The sequence below is a fragment of the Myodes glareolus genome, chromosome 7 (assembly GCF_982192425.1).
Source record: "Myodes glareolus chromosome 7, mMyoGla1.1, whole genome shotgun sequence".
Classification (NCBI taxonomy): Eukaryota; Metazoa; Chordata; class Mammalia; order Rodentia; family Cricetidae; genus Myodes; species Myodes glareolus.
The window spans coordinates 88,802,832-88,830,234 of record NC_142032.1 but is presented as its reverse complement, the minus strand read 5'-3'; the positions used below and the strand labels follow the sequence as shown (position 1 = coordinate 88,830,234).

Genomic DNA, 27,403 nt, shown 5'->3' with positions numbered 1-27,403 from the left:
CAGAAATTATTAATGAACAGAACAAGGTCACTACTTCTGAGCTGGGGTCACTTACAAAGAACGCACAAATGAAATTGAGGTTGGCTTCTGTGTACTTGGCTATTTTCTTACATTGGATTCCTTTGGCAACCTATCTTTAAACATTTAAAGCCATGTTTACAAGGAGGCTCTGAAAGAGCTTCAAACCATTATGCCCCTAATTGAATTCCCCAGGAGTCCAGTAAACTCAGAGGAAAAAAGAAAAATCATAACATTTGCTAAATCATCTCAAAGCATATTTCACTACAAGGTTATGTGACCTGCTTTTTTTTTTGAGGTTCAAGGATGAATGAAGAATATTACTGAATGCTTCATTATTTAGACCAAAATCAAAAAGAACTTTACCATTAGTGGTGAGCTAATTAAATCAGCAGCTTTAACTTTTTTTTATTCTGAGAGAAATCTTACAAAAAACAACAGCAGCATTTTCTACTGTATGTGACTAGTTTCCCAGTGTGTGGAAGCTCACGGGAGAAAGAAAAGACCCGTGGACAACCACAGACACAGCTAATAAAAAGGTGTAGGTATGAGAGAGGAGCAAGAGGGGCGGGCGGCAAAAAAAAAAAAAAGGAAAAAGAGAGAGGAGCAAGAGCCACACAGGACTTCATCTGTGAGTTCAGAACAAACTCAAACATGAGAAAGGAAAGTCAAAGTTCTAGAGATTTTAGTTTAGCAAGAATTAGTTCTTACAATGCCCCGCCTCCCCAGCCCTGGTTTTACTTCAAAATAGGCTGTTATATGTGTGTTTTTATCCATAGCTCCCTTGTCTGTGCCTGTGTTTGTTGTGACTACTGAGTAAAAACATGTGGGCCCGAGCATTTCCAAAACTGTGCCGCAGCTCTCCACTTACCTGGCTTGTATGTTATTCCAGGGGGGAAGAGGAATCCCTGTTGGGCGGCAGCAGCTGCTGCCAGGGTCCGCTGGTCATGTGGAAAAATTGGGATCATGAGCGGAGGCATGTGCCCCTGAACCTGCTAAACAGAAGAGAGCCTGTGATCAGACAGGGAGCAGATGTCGCCAAGAAGCATTTGTTTTCCACTGCTGGAGGTGTTCTGGTGCCCGCACAGCCGCCCACCTCTAACCCCTTCCAGATCTGAAGTTGAGAAATACAGACAAACTTCACCTAAGGCCTCTCCTTAGATGCCATCAGGACATCCATGCCATGGTTTCACTACAGTCTGACCACACCCCTGCGTCCACTAGGTGGTTAATGGCCTTCTCTCTTGACTTGTTTTTCTCACCTTTTTTCTTAAAGAAAGAACAGAAAACTAAATGTTCCTTTCTCTCACCCTGTGAGTGAGAGGCTTTGCCCTTTCCCCTGCACTGCATTCTACGTGTCATCGTGAAACAGTGTTCAGTGTCTAATTGTTATATATTCCAGAAGCTGTGTCTCCCTCGTTGAGAAGCTTCTTCCAAAGCCTCGCTGCATTATATTAAACACACAGAGCTTCAGATTTAAGGCTACTATATCTTGGCGCCCAATTAAACTAATATCCTTTGCCATACACACCTCGATGCAACATATAAATTGCTTGTCAGCTTTATGCACTGCCATGTAGCTCAGTAATTATGGAGTTGTATCCACTGAGCAACTCATAATAAATCCTACTATATCAGATTTCATTTGACCTCAATAAACGTATCAAAGACCACAAAAATGCGAAAGAGAGAAATATTCACTCTCCATCAGTATTTGTACTCCATATAAAGGAAATCAGAGCTATGACAGAATCATGCTCCTGAAAACCACCTTTTAATCTCCTAGCTCCCTTCCTCACTCTAGCATGCTGCCCTGGTTCCAGCACAGCGGAGCGGGAAGGCTTTGTCCTGGCCTTAGGGTCTGAGTCCACAGGCTGAGCTATGGGACTTTCCTCATTGAAAGATCAGAACAGAAATGTGCCAAAAGGCACGGTCTTTTGGTTTAGACAAATCTATGGCTTTTTAAACGCAGGAAAGGGCTACATATACTATTATATACTATTTAAGATATAAATGTTTGCCAGCAATTCTACACACTCAAATGGTTCCTCAGCCTAAATTCCTAAATCTCTTCTCTAGGCAAAATACCATATATGAGCGATGCCCTGTCTAAACAGTACCAGCTCGCCTTCTCCTGGCCCTGGCCATTCCCAGCCAGGGCTATCATGCACGTGCGTCTGTGTGGGTCTGAGAGGTTTCATTCACCCACAGTCTTTCTCTGGGGAATACCCCAAGATGTGGGTTAATAAAGGGCAAGCAAAAAATAAACACTTTACAGTATTTTTCTGAATTCATTTCTCAGGAAAATCAACTTATAATAAAAAGGTCTTTGTGCAATTACTACCTTGCCAGCGGGGCGTGACAGAAAGTAGCTTTGAGCAGCTGTTTCTTCTGTTTTAGCTGAGCTAAGCCCGAGCTTTGTCCATGGGAGAACACACTTAGCCTGCTCAAACTGGTGCTGAGCCTCTAGTGCCCATGCCTCACCTTTAGCCTGGAAGAAAAGCACCAGGTTTGCTGTTCGACCCATTTCCTGTGACCCCGTGTGATGTCCAAGATTAAGGGGGCATGTTCCATGTCAGAAAACAAAACACAATGTCTTTATGAGTGACAACTGCACAGGGCACCCTTTCATGGTCCCCCAGAAACATGGTCCTAACATGTGCCTAGAGCACCATACAGATGCTTTACCCCGAAAATGAGGCAACGTGTTTCTCTTTTCTTCCTTCTTCTCTTTTACCCATCAATGTGATAAACTGCTATTGTGTATTAGGGAAGTGAGAAGCAGTTGAAGAAATCACCCCTACTCAGTTTGAAGGAGAGAAGGAGGGGGGGAGAAATGGGGGAGGAAGAGAGAGAGAGAGAGAGAGAGAGAGAGAGAGAGAGAGAGAGAGAGAGAGAGAGAGAGAGAGAGAGAATAGCAATACATCATGTGTCATGTATGGAAGATGATGTTGAGATTGAGCAGTTACAGGGAGAGAACTAGTCTCAAAAAGAATGTAAAACTTTTAGGAAAGCATTGTATAAAGATAAATTTTCTGATAAGCTTATCCAAAAATGTCTCTGAGATGTGGCAGAACCTGCCTTTTCCCTAGAGTTGCTGACTACTTCTACATAAGCAGGTGTGTGTGTGTGTGTGTGTGTGTGAACATATATACACATACACAAAACATATGGAGTCATTTCAACTTTCTGATTCTCTGATTACTGAAAATCTAGCATTAAGAAGCTAGTGTCAGTGGATTGACACAAATGGGCATCTGTATCACCCACCTCGCCAAGGCTCAGAGAACATCACAGAAGAGGGAGCACAAAGAGTCTAAGTAGTCAGGGTCAGAAAGACAGTGTGCTCAGGATGTGACAGGATTGCTGTGCTCATGAGCTCACAGCAGCTGTGGCTGCCTGCACACGATGAAGCCGGCAACATTCTAGCACAGAAGCGAAAGTTCGTGAGCCTCTACCTCTGAGGAGTTATGGACGGCTGATGGCTTCTAGGGCAGAGAGTCAGTTTTCTTTAAAGATGTGGCCCCCAAAGATTGACCATGCTCCAGGTGATGGCCTCACACTCAGGAGGGAGAATATGGGCAGTCCAAATTGTACTAGATGGGTTACTTTAAAAGTGATGAGGTGCAGGGGTGGTGCTGCGGAGATGGCTCAGATGTTAAGGGTACTTTCTGCTCTCATGGAAGACAGAGTTTGGTTTCTATCATCCACGTGGAGTCCTGCAAGCATCTGTAAGCACAGTCTCAGGGGACCTGATGCACTTTCCTAATCTCAGTGCGTACAAGGCATGTGTATGGTACACATAGATATGTTCAGGCAAAATGTTCATATAAATAAAATTTTTAAAAAGGACATACAATAGGTATAGAGAGGCGGGGGTAGATCTGGGAGGAACTGAGGGAAGAGCAGAAGAGCAGGGTGAACATGACCAAAATGCATTGTGTTCAAACAATTGACAAATGTACTCTTAAAAGAAGATAGCACAATGCATTTTCTTCATTTACACAACATACATTTATTGAGAACATTTATTGTTAGGGAGCAAAGCCAAGTCCAAGTATGTACCCTATATTTTCGGAGTTGTGTGGTCTTGAAAGTCTTAACTCTCCTGACTCTATCTGTCAAAGCTGTGAACACTGACGAGGCACTTTACACAGTTATTGTGAGGATACAACAGACAACCAAAGCCAAAACAGCGCACTCACTAACGTAACAGTGATACGGTATTATAGTCAACATTAGCTCTTTAGTTTTCTGTATACTGGACAACAGAAAATAATCAAGTTATGGATAAGCAGAAAAGAGTGGATCTTACCCATAACTCTACTTCAAGAAGGGAAATACGAGCTAACGGAGTCACTCATTTGAGAGGGCAGAGGCTTGTCATGCATTTAGCAGACAATATACCTTGATGAGTGTAACCCAGTCCCAAGTTTCTAGGAAGAAGAAAGCTTGGAAAAAAAGAAGAGGTGGGATTACAAAAACTGTCTGGAGATGAGACATATGGGTCTCTACTGCGCCTTATTAATTAGCATCTTAGAAAGAAACCAAACTTAATTTCCCATCAGCCGTGTCAGGGGAGCAGACAACACATGGAGCAGTGGACGGGGGCCAGGCCTTAGCTCTTGGCTGTGATTGTCCATCTGAAGGTACTGTTTCTGCAGCGTTTAGCAAATGGATGTGGTTGTTTGGTTTTTATTATGCATAGAATGTGTATTTTATGGTGTCTGTAGTGTGAACATGTATGCTCATATGTGTGAATGCTGTGTGTCTAGATAAGCGCACCTATGAAGGTCAGAGGACAAGCAGGTGCTAGTCCTACACTTTCACCTTGATTAAGAGCATCTTTGTCATTGATCACTGCAAATGCCAGGCTAGCTGGCCTGCAGGCTTCCGGAGATTCTCCTGTCTCTGCCTCCTAGCTCTCCCTAAGAGTACCGGGATGACAGATGTGTGCCACCACACCCAGCTTTAAGTAAGCTCTGGGGATTCTAACTCAGATGTGCACAACAAATACACTGCTCTGAACTATCTCTCCAGTCCCTGGGTTGTTTTTAACACTAAATAGCAAAAGTGTGGGTGTTTCCTATTAACACATTCTGTAAGAATTTGAGGTCATTCCTTTCTATCATACTCTACAAATTAAGAAGTTTAAAAAAAAAAACAAGTCCTCATTAATAACTATTATCCAGACGCTGCTTAAGTAAAGAGGAGGAAATAGAGACATGTGAGAGCCTAAGTGCTGACGGACCCAGAGCTGGACTGGAGCACAGAGAAGATCTAGGCTCGTAGCTGGCAAAGTGCAGTGTCTGACCAACAGCATCAGCAGTCTTTCAAAGAGCTAAATCCCTGGGTCCGGGTACACAACACTTCTGAGTCAGATGCTATGAGGTAAGGTTCAATTGTCCAAATATTAAAGCCAAATTTTAATGGAGAGTGATAATGTTTTGATGTGAATTCAAACAAACCAGAGGGTTCTTTAAAACAGTGTTCTGCCCCACCCTTAAGGGCTTGGGGAATTTTTGTATTGAAGGCAAAGTTGGATCATGGACATTTCATGGATATTCCCAAATAAAGCTGGTACTGCTGGCCCAGGGACCATTCCTTGAGAATCCCTATTTTAGTCCAATTCTCAAATTTGACATGCCAGCAAACTGATTACCAGACCATTTAAGATACAAGCCTAGAGTTACACAGCCTCTGACAGCTGAACCTAGAGTCCAGAACTGCCAGTCACTCTATGCAGTATGTTTGTTATTACATGGTGACTTCAGTAGTCGTAAAAAGGGAGATTGGTTTTAGCCAAGGGACCCGGAGGTCTCCAGCTGATAGTAATTCTGCATGTTAGGACCATATTCTTGAAAACATTTTTTTGAGTTTGGATGATGTGAGCACTGTCAAATCTTAAATGAAGTTTCCTCTGCTCTCTCACTGGTACCCAGAAATCATTTGCTCTTGGTATTTACTATCAGTAATTTCAATCGCTGATTACAACACATCCACTAGCTATGATCATTTAGCTCCACAAAATGAAGTTGTCCTTAACATTTTATTCCAAGTGATGGGGATCAAACCCAGGTCTTTGAGCATGTAGGCAAGAGCTCTACCAATGAGCTGCATACCCAGCACCTTGCCTTTCACTTATTTTAAATAAAGCAATGATGTGGTGGGGCAAAGAGCCCTTTATTAAAGCCAGGATAGGCATCCACTGGTGAGAAGGCTGTCTGAGTGCAGACATGACATTTCCTCCTAGTGCTTTAATTAGAGAAGTGGTGATCCTGTCTAATAGCTTCCATTGTTTCCTTTATGTCCCCCTTGAAAAGGTGATGTGTTTACCCTGTCCCATTTAATCCTCACAAGCCATGAGGCACTCAGTTTTAGCCCTATTCATGTAATGAGAAAGACAAAGCTGGATGAAGTTAAATAACTCTACCAACTAAAGAGTGGCGTGTCCAGGATCCAAGGTCAGAGTAAGATCTAAGTTTGCGCTTGTCAGGGCTAAAGCTTCTACTATGAGTTACCACGCTATATTAAGCATGAAGTTGTGTTTTACAAAGCAGATCTAAATGACATTAGGAATGCAGTTCTTTGTAATGTGAAAGAACTGGCAGTTTTCTAGATAAAGTTGTAGGTTTCACTCAGTTGTAGTAAACAATACAGTGAGATCATAGACAGCCTTTATCTCATGTCCCTCAATTGGAAGATGCCTAAATTTATACTTTTAGAGCACAAGAAGACCGATGGTATTCCCACAACTTGCTCAGATCTGCCAGTGTGGGGAAAACATTGTCCTAAAAGATGAGCGAGAGTGAAAAAGCCCGTTGATAACTTCTATCATCTTCTACAGCCTGCTCACCAGCAGGTTCTCCATGTGTGCACTACAGCCTGCTGAACATGGGAACAAAATGGGAGAGAGGGCTTGGTGGCCACACAAAGACCACAGAGCAGACAAGATATTTTCATCTTCTACAGGCTGAGAACTAAGGTCACTGCTCTGAGTGTCAGTGGCTAGGGCAGATGAAGCATTATGAAAATACATAAAAAGTTCTATGCGTTCTGAAAAATTTGATCTATCTTGACTTCTCTCCTTCTTCGCATATCCCAGTCACCCATTTGGTGACTTGCTGGTAAGGGCAGTCACGTGGGAGAAGGCAACTTCCCAAAGAATTTTACTAAAAGATAAAATTAATCAAATTCCCCACACTCCATCAAAGAGCAACCAGTCTCCACATGTCTTGTCATGTGGACATATCAAATTTTCAGATAGCACCTCTCTTTTTTGAAACTGTAACTTTCCTTGCATATATTGAGATATTCTTTAATTATTCTATAGATAAAGAGAAGAGAATGATTTTATTAGTACGAAGAATAAAGCTTCATGTAGCCAAAATAAATCTCAGCATGAAAACGTCATTATTTTTACTGCTTTGGAAGAAAGCACTAATTGGCAGGGATCGAGTGAGTTAATGAGAAAGAAGAATCTCATCACGGGTCAAGCTTAGTGCATCCTGGAAGAACAAACGACCCCCAAGCACAACTGTGTCCCTGTCCTACCCTTCTGCAACCCCTGACTAACGTATTTCCCTTTCAGGGAGGGTGGGGAAAACATCTTCCATCCGACAGCCTGCATGCCTAGAAATTTTAATTGGTAGGGTGTTCCTTGAATCGTTCAGGACGGAAGACAGCAGCAGATGCGTGTGAAACACTTGGGTCCGCTCCCTTCCAAATTCATGAAATAGCATTGCTGTGTCAAGACTCATGCCTTTGTTTTCCCTGTGCTAAGTTGTTGACGATGTCATTTCTTGCCATCTGCCCCCAGCTTCATTAAAGATACATGAATGGGCTAACTCTTGCCTGATAGCTTGTGAGGGACAGGTGCTATTGTGTGTCCCTGAAGACTTGCACTAAAGATCTGACTCAGAATACTTGAGAAAGAGCATCTGTAGCAGTCAGTCAGAGAGCAACTTGGCAGAGACCTGGCTGCCTGCTAATATGCAAACAGAGTGACACTCAGGGGGCCTCATTTTCTTTTTCATGGAGATGATTTCACTTTTTTTTAGTGATATGCAATAAGTATTTGTATTGAAAAATCATGTACATATTAATGTCTGTGCCTAAGTTAAAGACTGGGCAAGTGAGGTTTGCTTTGTTTTGTTTTATTTTTTAATGATTTGTTTCTAGAATATAATTCCTGATGTGATTTTATTGGAGAAAGGTTTTTTAAATGTTAGATAGAAAATCTCCAATGTGTGTACACCATGACAGAAAGAAAGAGGAAGATGCGGGGGGGGGGGGGAGACAGAGAGAAACGAGAGAGAGAGAGAGAGAGAGAGAGAGAGAGAGAGAGAGAGAGAGAGAGAGAGAGGCAGAACTAGAACATAGACACGGTGGTGGTGAAGGGTCCGTTTCTGGAATTGCCACACTTTTCATTACAAAGAATACTTGAGTCATTTGCATAATGCATTAGTACCACTGTAAAAAATCACAGCATCTAGATCAATGAATAAAAGGCTCAGAAAACTTATATGAAGAGCTCTCAAATGTAGACAGGAGTTCCCTCTCTGTCATAAAGTACATGTCAAACCATAGTACTTGAGCAGTCGATTTTGAAGGATTATGAAGGAAAAGGTCTCATTTGATAGGGTATATTCTTGCCTCAGTAGAACCTTTTTTTTACTGGAAAATGTTCTGCTAAGTGCTGTGGAATACCAGAAAACTCTGCTCTGCCCTTTCTTAAAAAATCTGCACACTGAATTCTGTTGACCCCAATTTCAAGTATCCACCAAGCTATTCAATTCACTAGCCATGTCTTTCTAAATACATGCAAAGACCCTGAATGGGTGGCGTATTTATTTTAATTCACCACACTGTTCTCAACAGAGGGATAAGAACCTAACAGACATTGTGCAATGACTGACCAGTGGTTCAGAACAAGGTCAGGAATACCCACATTGTGGTAACGTTGTGCCTTCAACTGCAGAGGGTTATGAATTGCAGTGTTCTTGATCCAGAAGAAAGCTTGTATTTTCTTGCCTTATCTAGCAAATCTCTAGCTTACTGTAGTTGGAGAATAATCAAAGGGAAATCCCAGCAAGAGCAGGTCTGGAACACACCTCTCCTAGAAAATTTGCAACCAGAATCCCACCAACAGTCAACACCTGCACACTGGGTGGATGATGTAGTCCACCCACAAAATGATGCTTGGTTCCTGTCTGTTGCTAGGAGGGTTTTATCTCACCATCTCTTTCCTTCTGTCTCCCTCTCCTTTTCATCTACTCTCTCTTCCCTTTCTCCTCATCTTTCTTGGGTGCCAGTATGATAACAGACAAAATAGTCTTTGTCATTGTTAATTATTTAATTTTAATATAATTCAGTGTCCACCAATTTTTTTTTAAATTCTTACTAATTGGCCAAGAAGAGCCTCCCAAAAGTAGAACCAACTAAATATAGTATAGTTTAACAGCATCCTTTACAAAACTTGGGCTGGAGAGATGGTTCAGCGGTTTAAGAGCACTGCCTTCTCCTCCAAAGGTTCTGAGTTCAATTCCCAGCAACTACATTGTGGCTCACAACCATCTGTAATGAGATTTGGTGCCCTCTTGAGAAAGAAAGCTGGTCAGTCGTCCACATCAATTTAGACCATGAAACCCAATATGAACAAGTTCAACAGAACTGTCATATACGGGCTACCCAAACAAGGTTCAGCATTGCCAGGGCATAAGAAAGATGGTTGAGAAGAAGATGGTTTACAAAACTTGACCTTTTACAGTAATCTTCTTTGGTGAGCAAATTAACAAAGAGATAACTCTATATTGCAGGCATATCATTTGTCCTGATTTGATTTCTGTTGCTGTGATAAACACAATGACTAAAAGGAACTTGGGGAGGAATGGGCTCATTTGGCTTACTCCTCCCAATCACAGTCCCTCAGTGGGATGTCAGGACAAGAACACAAACAGGAGCCTGGAGGCAAAAGCTGAAGCAGAGATCATGAAGGATGCTGTTTACTGGCTTGCTCCTTGCAGCTTACTCATCCTGCTTTTTTATACCATTCAGGACCACCTGCCCAGGATGGCATCACCCACAGTGAGTTGGGCACTCCTCCATCAGTCATTAATCCAGAAAATGCCCCAACAGACTTGCTTACAGGTCAGTCTGATGGAGGCCATCCCTCACTAACTTTCCCTCTCCCAAGATGACCCTAGCTTGTGTCAAGGTCACACTAAACAGCACACTATTCTATGCATTCCACATCAACAAGTTAACCTAAGAGAGCAGCTACAGCACTTATTTCTCCTTACAAACTAGACCTTTAAGTATGAAACATGAAATGTTTACAGAAGAAATGAAAGAGACACAACTTGTCCACAGCTTCTCATTTTCCTCACAACTTTGCCAAGAGTGAGTGAAATAGGCAAAACTCAATCAATTTGCTTCATCATCCTCATGACAACTATTCACACTCCTTCCAGTCCTTTCTGCTTTCCTCCATGGTTATCAGGAGAGAAGGCGTCCATGAAAGGACGAGCACAGCAGCTGTCAGCCAACGGCACATGACCTACAACACTTCTCCAGACATACCCCAGAGAGCAAAGCCAGTCCTGATGGAGACATGCAGCCTTCCCAATACCTCTTTATACCCATTGCATATGGTATACACTGGCCCAATTAATATTTTAAGTGGCCTGACATATTATTAATCTATCAGATCCCAACAATGAAGACTATTACTGTTCCCACTTGCCTGTATGTTTTCTAGGTGCAGAGCTTTTCAGAGGAAAGAACATGGTCTTGACACTAACTGACTTACTTTCCACCATTGTCTCTTATTCACTTGTCCCTTGTTCCTTGTTCCATAAAACGAAGAGCTTGACACAATTAATTCAGCTCTTCATGTATATATATATATGCATACACACACACACACACACACACACACACATATATATATATATATATATATATATATATATATATATCACAGTCTATCACTGGATGGCTGGTATCCCGGCACTAGAAATATAAAGATGTCCACGGCCTCATCTCATCACAAAGTACTATTAAGTTAGTCTTCATTGGACCTTAATATAGGTCCTCCTGCCTGTCAGACTGCTTTGAAATAATGTCAACTAAGAAAGGAAGAATTTGTTTAAGAAGAAAATCAAATTATGGCCAAAAAATTCTATTAAGTATTGCTCCATGGTCTTTCCATGGTGCATACACCAGAAAAAAAAATCAAGAATATTTATGAGGACATAAGTCAGATCACTTTCTAAAAAAGATGATAAATGTTAATTAAATGTGCTTAAGTTTCCTTACTATGTTTTAAGAAAATCTCACCAGGAGGGAAATAGAATATCCTAGCCATAAAGAAATTAATAAAACATGTTATGCAAAAGTAAAATTTATGATTCATTTGGAATTAGATATCTACCACCTTTTCAATCCATACAAATGCATAATCTTGTCAATTAAATATTATTGTTAAGGTCTAGTAGTATGTTAAAATCACTTTAGAGTGCGACTAAGGAAAATTCATGTGTGTTTATTACTCCTTAAGGGTCTATTAGTGGGCATTTTATTCAGATCCGTGCTGTAAAATCTGCATAAACTCAGCATATTGTTATCCCCATGTGTGTATTTGTTTGGTTAAAGCAGAACAGCAAATCTCAATTTTTGCAACTTCTGGAAAAGTCAAGAGAACTAAAACAGTCTTAATTTTAATCAGATCCAAACAGTTATCACTACAGAAGTGAAGAGTTGACTATTATGCAAATAGTCACAGTTAGTGGTCACCAGGCCATCACAGAAGACCAAGCTAGTCAATTACTCTGGATATTTCCAAAGACTAGTGAAGATGAATGTCTTATGCTAGCCTGTCTCCTGTCCAGAGAAGTATGAAGCATTTTAGAGACTGATGATTGTTGTTCTTAAGTGGAAACCTCATTAAATACACAATGATCAAAGTGTTTTGCCAAGATGAAAATGATTTCTTTTTCATATTTTGTACAAATGCCGTGTGAGTCCATTCCCATTTGTGAAGAATGTGGTGTTCCAGTCTCTGCAGCAGCCGTATCCAGATATAAACCTTTCATAAACTTTTGACCTGTAATGAAGGCAAACTGGCTTTGACTCCTCAACTATTTTATACAAGCTTATTCTGTTAGCAATGACCACAGTTCAATTATTAAATTCCTCATCTAGAAATGTAGGTTGACTTTTGAAACTGCTGGTCTTATTAAAGTCCTGTTCAAGCAGCTTAAAGACAAGGGCTTTGTACTCTCCAGGGCTTAGCAAGGGACCTTGAACAAAGTAGGCTTGCAGGAATTTGTGACAGATGCATCCAAAACTTGTATTTGACTTAAAAACCAAGTCGAGGCCTGATGAAGACCAAAGACTTTTAACTGCTTGATCTAGTCAAACCTCACTCATCTGCAAGCCTCACATGACAGAAACAAGAATAGAAACCTCCAGGCACAGCTCACGATGGTGAGCCTGAGGCTGGCTATGCCAAAGTCTAATTTTAATCAATTTTAAAATTGATTTCATTCATTTATCAAGATTTTTTTTCTAATTTTAACAGTTGAAATTTTCTTTACTATAATTTGTAGACAATGCTAATAGCCTTCACCAATTGCATCATTCCTGGCTAAAAGAATGAAATGTTCTCAACAGAACCAGGAGCATAATTTTCCAAAATAATGATTAAAAAGGTAAAGTTGTTATGCTACCTTGGACTGGTTATATGATATGTATTCTAGACAAACATTAAGCTTCAACTATCACAGAGAACAAAAGCTGTTTTCTTCTAAAGCAAGATGGCCCAAGAAGACACAGTGCTGGGTAGAAAGAGAAGGCCTCCATGTTTTTGATGGCTGGCATATGGACAGTCTTAAGAGGTATCATTGGGAGACGGCTCTGTACAGTGTGTGTGGTTGGAGGACAAGCATGTGATACTCAGACACTGGGTCCTGAGAACAGGTATAAACAGCAATTGTGACTACAAGCCAGATGGCCTTCTGAGTTATCATCTACACTAGACACCAGGTTTTTAAACAACAACAAAAAACACCCATGCACTGTGATGTCATCCTGGACCACTCTACTCCACTTTTAGAATGTACACCACACATACACACATATTCACAACACATAAACATACACACAAAACACACTCACACAGTACACATAATATACACACCATAAAGCCACACTCACGCAACACATACTAAACACAAATCATATGCACACAAAACACACACATACAAAAACCACATACAGCATGCACATACACACATATGCCACACACACGTACACAAAACACAATATAACAAACATATAAGCACACACACACACTATATATATATATATATATATCACATACTCACAAACAACATATACATGTTCACCCACATGCTGTAATATATTTACAAAACCACACACAACATTCTTGCATACATCACAAATACAGACAACATACACATGCAACACACCATGCAACACACAACACACAACACATACATTATATTCTCATATACCACACACAAACTCACATACAACATATACATGCTTATTTACACACTATACATACATATGAAACATACATACACCATACACACTCATGCATACAACATACTCTTATCTACCATGCACATACACAGTACCCAGTATACACATTCACACATATGCATACTCATACAATATCTACAAACTCACATGCATAATCCTACATCTGCGACTCAAACTTGGTGACCAGTCAGTCATTGGACCAGCAGGAAGTTGGTGTGGGAGGCAGGAAGGACAGAGGGCTTTTTGAATGGGAATGTTCAAAAGCTTCTCAATGGAAAGGCAGACAATAATGGTGGGAAAATATGCACCAACGTTAGCTGAGAGGAGAGAGACTCGGGCAGAGGGCTGTCAGAGCCAAGGCACTAAGGCAGCAATGATAGTCCAGAGGGGGCAGTGCCACCAAAAGAAGTATGCAGAGAGGAGAGACTAGAAAGTCAGAGACACATCAGATCCCCTAGGGCAGAGAAGAGCTTGGGAAGAAAATGGTTTATTGTCAGAGTGACACAAAGTCACTGAGAGAGACTGCAGAAAGTAGTGACTTGAGGCCTGATTTACGCTTAGCACAGGAACAATGACAATAGAAATCAATGTAGAAACTTCCTTAGTAGTTCACAAGCAGGGGTAACGTGGGCCTGTTTCCCTCTTCCATACCTTCTCTGTACAAACAGAAGGAAACAAGTGGCAGACACAATCACAATAGGCTGCCGGGAGAGTGTCTCCAAATGCACCAGGAAAAGAGGTTAAGATACTGGTTGGCCCATGGTCTGCTAAGTGTCTCCTTGGGCTGAAAGCACACCCCCTTCGACACAGCTTCTCTGTTACACTGCCAATTGAGATGATCTTCCAAACCGGGTGGAGCCTGCTGTGTCACTGGAGCTTTCTCCTACCAACTATGTCCCTTAACAAAATCTTAGGCAACGGAGAAAGTTATGACAGAAACTAAATGCAAAGTATTTCTTAATTCAGTCTCTGTGTAGGAAATTAATATTCAAAATACTTAAAGGCACCTACAGCATTTTTAATGGGAAAGTATCAATAATAAAGATCACAAAGTCAGAATTTAATAAATGCAAACTGGCCCAAATATTGGTTAAAAAACACTTCTCTTATATTTCTTTCTTTGGTAATTAAATCTAATGCCACATTTGCCAAAAGGAGATGGACTCTACAGTATAGAATCAGATGTGAGTCATTCAGCTCTCAAGGCACCCTGCCTGCTGTTAAAATGACCAGCCAGTAGTGTTGTTCAATGCAGATTAGCACTAACCCAAAGCAATCAATAACTCAACAATATAATCACATATAAAGAAACAGAAACCAATAGTGAGGAGAAACAGAAAGAAGCTGGTGAGTCACTAGGATAAAGAGAAAAACAGAATTCACAATGCAAAGAGAAACCAGTGACTCTTTAGTGTAATTCCATGAGCTAAAAACATCTAAGAACTGGTCAGAAAGGGGTAAAAACACAGGAGGGCACTTGGGAGACAGGGGCATGATGAGTGCCCCAGGACGAGATCTGTAGTGGTTAAAAAGACTCTGTCTAAAGAGGAAAAAAGAACAAAACAAGCTAAGCATGGCAATTACATTACCTCTGCAGCAGAAACAGGATAGCCTACAAGTTTGAGACAAACCTGACTTACACAGCAAGTTCTAAGTCAGCCAGGACTACATAAAAAGACTTCATCTCTAAAAAGGAACACAGAAGAGGAGAGAGAGAGAGAGAACGAGAGCAAGAGAGAGAGAGACAGAGACAGAGAGATAAAGATGAACCGACAGACAGAGAGATGGATTTTAAGATCCTGTGTTTTGATGCATCAATTTTTTTTTCTGTAGCACACTATTGCATTTCCTTTGATGACAATTCCTAATGGAAATATAAGTAAGAATGCACAGCATAGATTTAAAAGTGCACCCATATAAAGTCATCCCTAAGCTTTTGGACCAATAAAAGAACATTGCTACACAGATTTGCTCTAATCATGAGTAGTTAAGGAAAGAAAATGACTAAAACCAGTATGGCAGGAGCTCTGAGGAAAGAGCAGAAGGGAGCAAAGGTGCCGCCTCTGTGGCCACATCAGTGAGGTGTGATTTGACCCCAGTGATGTGCTCTAGTCCCTGTGTTTCAACAACAGGACACTCTAAAGTGAGGACTCCTCTACCCTAGGGATATTACATAATGATCAGAATGACAAAGTGCTCCTTGCAATATATATATATATATATATAAAATGTGTGTGCGAATGTGTGCATCTTTGTGTCTGTAAGTGTTCCTCGTGCTTTTCTCTGGCTCTTTTTCTTCTGTTCATTCTGTGGGGAGGATCTGGGTGGAGTTAGTGGAAGGAAAACCATAATCAGGAAATATTGTGTAAATAAATCTATTTTCAATACAAAAATATAAGAAACCCTTTCATAATACATTCATTTCATTCTTCTTTTGTGTAGATATGCATGTGTTCATGTGTGTGCACATGTATGCGAGAGTACATTTATATAAGTGTATGCATGCATGTAGGAGTCAGAGGTCAGCTTCATGTGTCTTCCTCCATTATTCTTCACATATTTTTTTGAGGCAAACTCTCGAGCCCACTAATTTGGCAAGAACAGCTGACTGGCAAGCACCCACTGATCCACTTATCTCTGCTCACAGTGCACAGCCTCCTGAGCTAGAGTGACAAGCATATACCACACCTGGAGTTTTAGGTGGATTCTGGGGATCTGAACTCAACTTCTTATGTTTTGAGTTATATATTCAGGCCCATATGTTCACTTGTATGAATTATTTTAAATGCAAATTTCAGGTGAACATTAAAAAGTTGTGCATTTAGATTGCTAACCAAGTCAGTATAAATACAAGGGCTTGATCTACCGGTGTCCCAAGTACATCTCCCTGGTGTAGGAGATGGTGTTCATTGTACCATATAACCATGTAGTGGGAGGATATTTCCAAACCAAGCCTTTCTGAGTTATACAAGCCATTTTAGACTGTATAGATTTCTATAGGTACAAAAGTGAAGTGAGGAGAAAAAGAGACACTTACTCCCTACTGCACCCCTTCAAGAAAAGGGCAGGAGAGAGAAAGCAGGGGTGTCTATCTCCTATTTTCACCATGCTCTGACCACCACTTCTGCATAACGAGAGGCAGTCATGCTTTCTGTTGCAAACGGGAATACGGGAGAAGTGCACACAGACATCCCACGTGGCTCTTACAGAACTGACTTAACACAGTGATCTGCAGATCCCCGTCTCCAGCTGCAGCACTCATGATAAAGGAATCACGTGGCAAAGCCTCAGTCCTCAAGTTTAAGTTTTTGACATTGAATAGTTTTTTGTTACAATTTGAACTCCTAAATATTTAGCTGTCAACTTGTGAGCAGACACTGTCCGTAGTCTTATTACCAAGTCCACAATGAGCTGGAATCATGATCAAAGTCATGGGTAGTTCTTTTTTTTTTTTTTTAGATGCACATTAAAATTTCCCCAAGTCAATGACACAAAGCCTAGCTTTGATTTTCTTTAGCTCTTTTTGATTTAAGTTTAAAAAATAAGCCCTTGTTAGGTTCTTCAATGCCACACTATGGCTGCAGTCTCCACGGTAGAATGAGGGTTGAATGTACATGGAAATTATGGGCCAATAACAATAGGTCTTTGTCCAGCTGTGACCACTTCCCTCCTCTACAACTAGTCCTTATCTGGCTCAGGAAATGCCTGTTTTAACTGACAGGTAGGAGATTAAATCTACAGCTGCTGCAACACAATCTCAGCTCTGTTAGATGGGCTTTCATTGAAAAGCACTACAAACACGTAATTTGTTTATGTTGTACCAGCAATCTCTGACAACGCAGACTGTCTAGCTGAGACAAATGTGGTTAAACCCATTTATTGTATTATTTCTGCTACACAGAACAAGCTCTTAAAACGCAGGAACTAGACAAGGCACAAGGCTCTCGCTGTCTAAAGAAATCAGGAATAGACGACTTCTTGCTACCCTGGCCTTTTACACGAAAAGCGCAGGCTCCCCTGAAAGCGTAGATCCCAGTTTCTCTTTTAGGTGGGCACGGCGATTCTGTTTCTGCTTTCAGTTTCTAAGTTTCTTTTGTTCCTCACCCACATAAACACACATGGAATCCTGATCTAAACATCTCTAAACTCACGACTATGACGAATGTTCACAGTGAGTGCTGTGTCATGTTCTCCAAAAATACCCATAATGATAACCGCTGATGACAAATGTTTATTGCAAGTCCTGATCATGCTATTTGATTTCTTTATTTAATGACAAAGATAACTTCATAACTCAAAGACTATAAATAGCATTTCTTTCAAGCTAAATAGTTGTGCAAAAAGATATTTAACTGTGTAAGATGTTGAAGGAGAATTTTAACAGCAGGACTGGGAAGGGGTAGTCATCGTCACACTATGACTACTGCTCTCTATTACAGATGACTAGTAACTAGGGTAATAAAAAAACAACTTAAATGGAAACTAATTTTGCTTTCATATCTAAGGTTTCTTTTTTATATTTATGTTTTCATATCTAAAGTATTCTTACTCACCTCTAGTACTCTAAATATGTTTATGTATAAACTGGAACATTAGTAATAGCTATAGGTTAATACTTTACATATACATATACATACATATGTGTATGTGTCTTAAGAGTGAAAATCAATATAACCAGAAAGCAGATGGTATATAATTTAATTTTAAAACAGAAAAACATGCCATAATTCAAACTGCCTGAAGAATTAGGAAGACTGGTATACTAGACAGAAGGATCGTAGAGCTGCACAGGAAACGGTCAAGGGCCTCGCACTTAACACATCTTCGCTCTTTAAAATCTAACTCTATTTTACCTTAATCATCACCATAAAACAGGAGAGTGAGAGAAGAATCTTCCAAGTTAGAAAGCTTGGAACCCTGAGTTAGTTTTAAAATACAGCAAGTATGCAATAAACTAGCTGAATCCATGGGGTCTCCCTCAAACAGTATGGATAATGAGGGGAATCCATAACAGACATAAACAAACCCAGAAAGATGTCTAGACCCCGCATCATTACGTATGATATATGCCCAAGATAGATGGGCAGACATTTGAATGTTCAAGTTCAAACTTGGCTTCTATTAGACTGAATCAGGCACAGCATGGGGCTTTTTTAATAAACAAACCTCAGTGTTAGAAAATACTGGGGACTCAAATCATGTATTATGCCACAGCTAGTTAAAGGTGTGGTGTTCTAATGCCTTGTATTCCTTAAAGCTTTCTTACAACGAACTATAAATAATAATAAAGGAAAACCATAGCAATAAAACATACAGAAGTCTTAAGATTCTTGTGTTGGATGTTCAGAACAGTGTATGCAATGTGAGCATTTCAACACATAATTAAAATTAGACATGGTATTAACTATGTGGGTGTTGTTTTTTACTTTCTGCTATTAAAGATGTAGACTACATTTATATAAAATATCTAATGGTAATTATTTATCTTATTTCAGTAAGTTCCTTGCAGGGCTGACATACATAGTATACATACACACAATATAAAAAGAATCCCTAAAATCATATAGTCTTTAAAAACTAGAAAGGTTTTTAGAAAAACATTTTCCAATGTACTCATTTCAAACATAAAGACAATGGGGCCCAAAGAGAACAAATTTTCCAAAATCTCAAAACCTGAGAACAAAGCCCAAACTGAAAGCCATGACTGTCTCTGTTACTACTCAAAACAGCATAAAACCCATTTTTTAGGGATGAAAAAGATTTAGACTATAGTCCAGTCATTCTCACGTAGACAAGGCAGGGCTTGTGTGCTTTTCCAGAACTGCATTTGCCCCCACCTGCTTTCTCAGTACCAGCAACCACAAGGTGACAAAGAGCCAGAAACTTATGGGGATGCTGTGACTTGTTGGTGGCATTACCAGGAAAAGAACATAGATGAAATTCTATTTCAGTTATCTTTTTGTCTTTCACCATAGAACTTAAAAACTTAAAAACTTAAAAACAGGTCCCCTTTTCTTCTCCCAACTTTACTCTAAATGAGTTCTTTGACACAAGTCCACACCATGGGGAGAGAATGAAGACAAATATGAAGGGACATTTGACAACTAGGCTACCAGTAACACTGGTAATTGCCCTTCTTCCTCTCATCCACCCCACCAATGTTTATGCCTGTGATATACATTCAAATTAGTCATACATTATTTTTCTAAAATATACATGAAACCATTAATTCTGTGAGCAGAATGATAACCTTAGCCTTCACATTACCAGTAATATACAGAGCTTTCCAAAAACACCTTAGTAAAATGTAAGATGTGGGTGTGTTGTGCATAATCCTGAAATTGAGTTTTAAATGCCTACACATGGGCAGGCTAAGTAGAATATAATATATAAAAAAACAATATATCATACCTTACTTGGGGTTGTTTAGGGAATGTTTAGGTTTAGCATTTGAAAACCAATCAATGTAATTCATTAAAATGAAGCCAAAAGAGCAACTATCATGTTAACAATTCAAAAGAATTTTTAAAATTGAAATCCACTTATGATTTAATAAACAAAATCTTCAACAAACTCAACTGAAAGGGAAGTTCCCCACTACCAATAAGGTTATTTGATGAACTGGCAGTTTCTGAAAATATATAAAATTCACACAGTATGGAAAGAAATAATTTTTATCTGTGAAAAACATGATCATGACCACAGAAAACCAGAAAAATCAAAATATTATAAAAAGCAAAGAATTAACAAGTGAATTAAAAGTCAACTTGTTAATAACAAAAAAATCAGTTTCCTTTCTGTATAGTGACAATAAGCAGCAAGAAAAAATATTTTGAAAATTCCACTTATGCTAGTATAAAACAGACTAAGGAAACCTTAACCAAAGTATACAAGCCTTCTATGCAGAAATAACATAGGACACTGAAAGCACAGTACACAACCTGAGATCCAGGCAACAACACTGCTGCTATTTAACACAGGCGAAGAATGAGGAGTTTTGGCATTCTTACCACTCAAAGGAAATACTTATGTAAACAAAGGAGACACTGTGATCGTTTAATTATACAGAGCAAATAAAAGCAGAATACTATAAAGGAAGATCTAAAATACCATAGTAAGAAAGAAAAACAATACATTAATGGAATGGAAGAATAATATTGCTTGATAGCAATTTTCTTCAAATTGATACATAGAATACAGTATAAATAAAAATTTCAGCAGTGTGTGAGTATGTAGCTCAACAGTAGAGTGCTTGCCTAACGTGCCCTTTGGTCGTAGGATAAATCTCAGCACTGCAAAAACAGGTGATTGTTGGATGGATAGATAGATAGATGATAGATAGAAATAGATAGATAGATGGATAGATAGATAGATAGATAGATAGATAGATAGATAGATAGATAGATACACAGATAGATAGATAAGGTACATAGATAAAGATGATAGATACCAGTAATTGATATATAGATGCGGTAGATAGATAAAATACCTTTAAACAATGATGCCAAGGTACAATGAGGAAAGAATAGTTTCTTAAGAAATTTTGTTAGAAATAAATACAGCAAGGAAAAGTAAGATTTCTTATTTATCTTAAATTATACATAAAATTTAATTCAAATGGATCAATATATAATAATACATTAAAATTAGAAAACTTCTAGACAAAAGCATAGGAGGGACTTTGTGACATTGTGTTAGACAAATAATTAAAATCTGAGAACATAATGGAAGCTAAAAAGAAACAACTGCTCATCAACTAACTGAAAACACAAATCACAAGCAAGGAGAAAAGATTTCCAACATATATATTCTGTGTATGTGAATATATGTATATGCATGTGAATCTGTGTGTGTATACACTGTGTGAAAATGTTACGTTTGTGTATGTGTACGCATGTTTATTTGTGTGTATGTGTGAGTGGATCAGTGTGTGTTCTGTGGTGGGGTGGCAGATCTATGTGATTTGAGAAACACCAAAGCATGTTTCAAAGAGCAGCAGATCAGATCCCAAGGAAATACACTGCATCTACCCCAGAGTCCTCTAAAGGTTAGAAGGCTAGCAGTAGAGATTCTAAATTACTTTATCAAACACAAAAGTAAGAGGGGCAGACCGAAGACATAATGACAGATGCTAATCTGAATCTTATGACATTATAATGATATTAAAGTGTTATTACCCTGCTTTAAGCCACTGTGGTAATTACATGGGTGATGATAATAACGATAATGTAATAATACTAATGAAGGCCACACCAAGTCAGCATCTGCAACATGTCAGGCACTTTTCTATGATCTTCATATGAACTAACACATGTAATTCTCAAAACATGTAGAGGAGGTAGGTACTGCTGTTTTCCCACTTTATGGGTGAACACTGAAAAGCTCACTAGCTCCCTTGAGGTCAGCCAATTCATAAGGAGAGGGCTCAGCATTTGAATTCAGTCCTGGGGTCCTACTCCTAACTAGTGTGCCTTGAGGACATGTATATGCTTCAAGGCTGGACCTCTGGGCCACACTGTGGGGGAGAGTGTGAGGAAAGGAAAAAGTAGGAGGAGAAGAGGGTGCTGCACAGAGAGGATGTGTATGGTGCCTACCACAGTATGGACATGTATGGACACCTTATGTCAGAAACGAGGTTCTTAAACACACAGCCACCATGCTGGCTTTGCCGTGGTTATGTGGTTACATGCATGTGTTAAGAGTAACTGACTCTGCCCTCACCTACCACTGTTTATTGAAAACTTACGAATATTGAAAAGCATGTATCTTGGAAGATAAAAATAAATTTTGTTGCCATATTAAACTAAATTTAAACTTAATTTTTTTTTAAATCTTAAAAGATTGAATGAGGTATTTTTGCTTACCTGGGGGACAAGTGGCTTGAGAAAGGTCAGCAAGAAAGACTGGAAATAGACCAATATTCCTATCTGCAAAAGCTATGTTGTACTCTTGGATTTTTCTACTATCTTAGTTTTGAATCAGTATATCTTGGTTTCCTTAGAAATAAATGAGAAAATGATATTTTTGCTTACCTTAAAGTTTCAAGGTAAATTACCAAAGAGATAGGGGAAATTATATGAAAATAAAATATCATGAAGCCCTGCATAAGACTCCATCAGTATTGACAGCACCCATCTGCAAACCATTGTACCACATACAGCAATGTCTAGAGAGAACAATGCTCAGAAAGTGAGACATTAACTCCTGAAGTTCCCAGGCTCTCCAGGAGATGCATCCAACCTTCACACTTTATCTTCACCAATCCACAGGACAGTGTGATATACTCAATCAATCTCGGAGGATAAAGGATAGAGTCATCAGACTGACAAAACCAGGAGCCAAAACCAAGCAATTCTGATGCTCGTCCTCTGTCAGTAATAGTCCTGAAGCCTCCCCTACAACCTGTATTATGTCTCCATCTCTTCTGAACTAGAAGCAGGTCTCTCTTGACCTTAGAACCATAGCAACTTAGAGATCTCCAAGCCAGCTATTTTGCAGACTGTGCCTAAGTTGTTTTATTTTTCACTGGGATGCCCTTTATGGTTGAATTTGGATTATATTTTTTGGCAGGCATCTGACAAAAGAGGGTGCCCTGCTCCCTTCACCACAACCCACCAGACACTGCAGGACACTAATTCGTCCCTCCACTGTTAGAGTCATCTGAACAGTGTGGGATTGGCCAGGCTTCTCCACCACACTGAGGAATTTTCCTCTGGCTTCCTTGTATGGTGTCTGGGGCAATGCTTTGAGACTAGGTAGATAACCCTTTCTAGTCAATTCTCTGGCAGACTCAGCATCCCTTCATGTTCCTCTTCCAAATTCATATGACTAGCTAGGTTGCGTGCAAGTGGCTTCCCTAAGCTCTTCAACATTTTGCACTTGGCACTCTACTACAGGAGAGTGTTACCTTACCTACTGTTCTCATTTTTAATACACATTAACACATACACATACAAACCAGTTTTGTCGTGGCCCTATAGGCACTTTAGATACTTCCTCACTTTCTAGAATAATCATTATTTTCCCTTTCCCAAAAAGACTCTGGAGAAGGTATTTTGAGATCATGGTATATAATGTGTAGACAACTGCCAGGGGATACTTTATTCCAGTAGTGTTCAACCTGGAGGTGGCAACCCCTTTGGCCCTTTCACAGGAGTTGCCTATGGCCATTGGAAAATACAGATATTTATATTATGATTCATTAACAGCAGCAAAATTATAGCTATAAAGTAGCAACGAAAATAATTTTATGGTTGGGGGTCATCACAACATAAGGAACTGTATTTAAGGGTCACAGCATTGTGAAGGTTAAGGGCCACTGCTTTATTCCTAGACCATTTAATTCACAGAACTAAGAAATATTCTTATATTTTTTATGTATGCACACATGTACTGACAACTATATTCATATATATAGATAGAAAAGTCTCTATATTACTATGGTTTTGATATATAAGATCATGAAATTATATTAGTGCTTTGAATTCTAATCAAGTACCTGAATTTATTCTTGTCTTGTTCCAATACATGTTTGGGACTCTTTCCTTAAAGTAGTGAAAGGCCTAGAAATCATTACATAATATGTGTACATTACATAAACTGGTATATAATGATATGTATATATATATATATGTGGTTATACATAACACAATATGTGTGTGCTATCTACACATAGTATAGCACATATATTAGATATATTATAATCACATATATAGGTGAGTAATCTACACACACATTTTATATATCTCTTCCTTGTTACTAATAATGTCCTCATCCTTGAGCCACTTCTGAATTCAACAGTCTTAATTTACTGGGCCCTAAGTCTTCCCATCACCATGATAAGCTACTTATCTTACAGGGCTGCTTGCAGCCTAGTCAACTTCCTCAGTGGGTCCTGCCCAACATTTTCAACTGAACAAGAAAGGGAAGAATGATAAGAAGTAGGAAGTGTTCTAGCTTCTTGTGTAGGTCTCCAGTTTCTATTAATTAACTGCTATGCCATCCCACACTCTTCATTTTACTGGGAGTAGCATAGCATAGTAGAGTGTACACAGGTTTTGAAATCAAAGAAAAATAAGCTGACTATCACAGCCAGATTGCTACCTTAGTTTTCTCCTTTATTAGATGGCAAAAATTAAAAATCATATTGTTGTATATTTATTAAAATTAAATAAAAGGCACACAAAAACTGGACTGATGTTTGGTAGATAGAACCATAAACGGAAATTAGAATTCACTTGTCAAACCTAGATGCTAAGCAGTAACATAAAGGCCTGTGTGGTTTATCTGTCCTGGGTCTGGGGTGGAGCAACGTGAGAGACTGGCAGAACATTGACTTCTGGACTGGCTTTTGACACACAAGGGCTTGGCTCATGATCCATCACTGCTGCCTTCTGCCAAGGGTAAGTGAAGAATGTGTTATGTAAAGTATAATAGAAGCGTAGGGAAAATAAAATTTAAGAAAGAATTAAATAGATGCCCCATAAATAGAATCTTTAAAATGTCTCTTCATGCTCTCGTGCAAGAGATGCGACAATGAGGACCATCCCCATGCCCCCAGCAGCATTTGGTTAGAGTTCTCCATTAGGCCTCCTGTAGAAGTGTCCTCATGAAGGTTAATATTTCCCCACTGAGACTAGAAATGAGCCAGATTATTCTTATTCAGACACGTGATCCTAGGGAGGGACTGACTTGGTCCCAGCCTGGATGGCTTCATCTTTTTCAGTAAAAATATAGGCAAAGCCATTATGTCTTAGAGACTGAGCATTTTATGTCACCTGGGTATCTTTAAATAGCCTACAAAAACTCTATTACAACATATTTCCTCAGAAAGGAAAGGCCAGTAGAGTTTGATATGGTTAAGCACAGCAGGATGAATTCTGCTTCCTAAGTCATTTCTGTCCCAGCATTCTGTGCGATCCCTTCTCCCTCAAAAGCAAAGTGGGAGGGAAAGGAAAAGCCCCCTCCTGCACTGTGCTCACACTTCTTATCTCCTGTCTTTCAGGCAGAATGCATGTAACAGTGCTTCAGCATCCTGAGGGCACAGCCAACGTACTGTCCCTGCATTCTAGGACAGATCTCAACTTTTCAGTTCCTCTTCTCTTCCCCAACCTCTGTTACTCACTGTGAGAGTAAAGCCTACTAGTGACCACAGCCGGAAGCCTGAAGAAGCTGGGAATTGCTATGAGCCTCATGTGCGCCTTCTTCACAGCTCCCAAAGAGGACTCTCACCATCACTTCAGAACTACTTAGTTCGATGTCTTCTCACACAAGCACACTGCTTTTCAGCAACTCAAAAGTAGCAAATGACCACTGAGACAAACTTGGGTACTGTTTCCTTTTCCCGCATGCTAGCAATTATCAGACGAGGGAAAAGTAATGCCTAACATTTACCATTCTACAAAAATCCAAAGTATGTTCTGCCAATCAGTTACTAAACTAGACCACCCATGTCCACATTTTAATTCTTCCACGTTGGAATAATATGGGAGGAAATTTCGTGTGTGCTGTCCTCTTTCTGCATTTTCCAGCTAGATTAAGCTGTTGTCTACGCAATTGCCTCCCAGCTGCCGTGACTTATGAAAACAACAGACCCCGCTCTGTTGTCTGGAGAAAAGCGGGATTGTTATGAGTAACTTTATTGCAGGCACATGAGTGTGTTAAGACTTTAAAACACGCTCAAATGTCATGTGCACACCCAATGACGGGCAAGAATAATGATGAACAAACAAGAGATCTATGTCTATGAAACCGTGTTGGACAAAATGGGCCATTCATTGTGTTCCCCTGGGAATGCCTGGACTCTGCAGTCAGAAAACAAAAAAGGCACTTTTTTCCTGCCGTAGGCTGAATGCTTAGCTTTGCCATCTGAGCCGTAAGAAAACACGGGCCCCTCTGCTGCTGGTGCACCCACACACGCTAAGAAATATTAATGTCTCTCTCTCTCTCTCCTGGTGTTTTTCCCCCCTTTCCAGGCAATCCCCTCTGTGTAGGCTGTAGCCAATATAATGTCAACACAAAGACAAAATAGTTTATCTAACAGCAGTCCCTAACAATTTCCCTCTTGTCCTCAGCTAATTGCCCTTCCCCCAACATTCAAAAAGAAAAGCAAATAAAAAGATAACCTTTACTCCAGTGGAGAGCCTGGTACTGGCACAGATTTCATACACAGCCACATCCCCTGGTATCACTTGCATGTGGCTACTGTGAACGTTTTACCGTACACATAAACGAGCTTGTTCACCTCAGCATTTCTGCTCCTTCCCTTGGAAGCTCCAGAGTCTTTTTCACATTCTGAAAAGTACCCTCCTCTCCATGTCAACTACCAAAGATCCTTCCTGCCAGTGTGGACACACGTATTATAGGACAGAGTGACAAATGAACCTGCAGATCATTTGAGCCCCAACACATCTTAATGTGCTTGTTTCACCGGGAGTTCAAAGCTTTTGTGCTTTATTGCAATTTTGAAGCATAGTCATTTTATATAAACAGACAAGGTAAGTTATTCAGTGATTTTCCTAGATGGATATACTTGCACGTTGATGCTCCACTATAGATGCCACAGTAATTTCCTTGGCAGCTGAATCAGCAGAAAGAATAAACAGATTTCCAAAGCAGTGAGCTTTGGCTCAGGATCTTCAATCTTGAACCCCTCTGGTACACTCCAGGAAAGCAGTGGAGGATTCTTGTTCCACCACAAGCTGGGGAAGAAGGTGTCAGAGAGCTGGTGGAAAGCCATCAATCCCTGTCTCATCTTCCTTTCCGGACCTCAGCTCCTTGGATTCCCACCCAACAACCACTGATATCAGAGTCTGTC

At 39.8% G+C, this 27,403-nt stretch overlaps 1 protein-coding gene across 17 annotated transcripts in view; it reads right to left on the bottom strand.

Annotated features, from left to right (window-relative positions):
* Window positions 1-27,403, bottom strand: part of Sox6 (SRY-box transcription factor 6) — a 546,519-nt gene that overhangs the window by 120,576 nt on the left and 398,540 nt on the right. For 15 of the 17 annotated variants that reach the window (XM_085692949.2, XM_085692958.2, XM_085692951.2 and 12 more), the window contains one exon: window positions 890-1,013. In XM_085692949.2, the coding sequence (XP_085549075.1) occupies window positions 890-1,013 (124 nt within the window). The remainder of the gene's footprint in view (window positions 1-889; window positions 1,014-27,403) is intronic. The other 2 variants (XM_085692947.2, XM_087908542.1) reach the window with 1 other exon arrangement.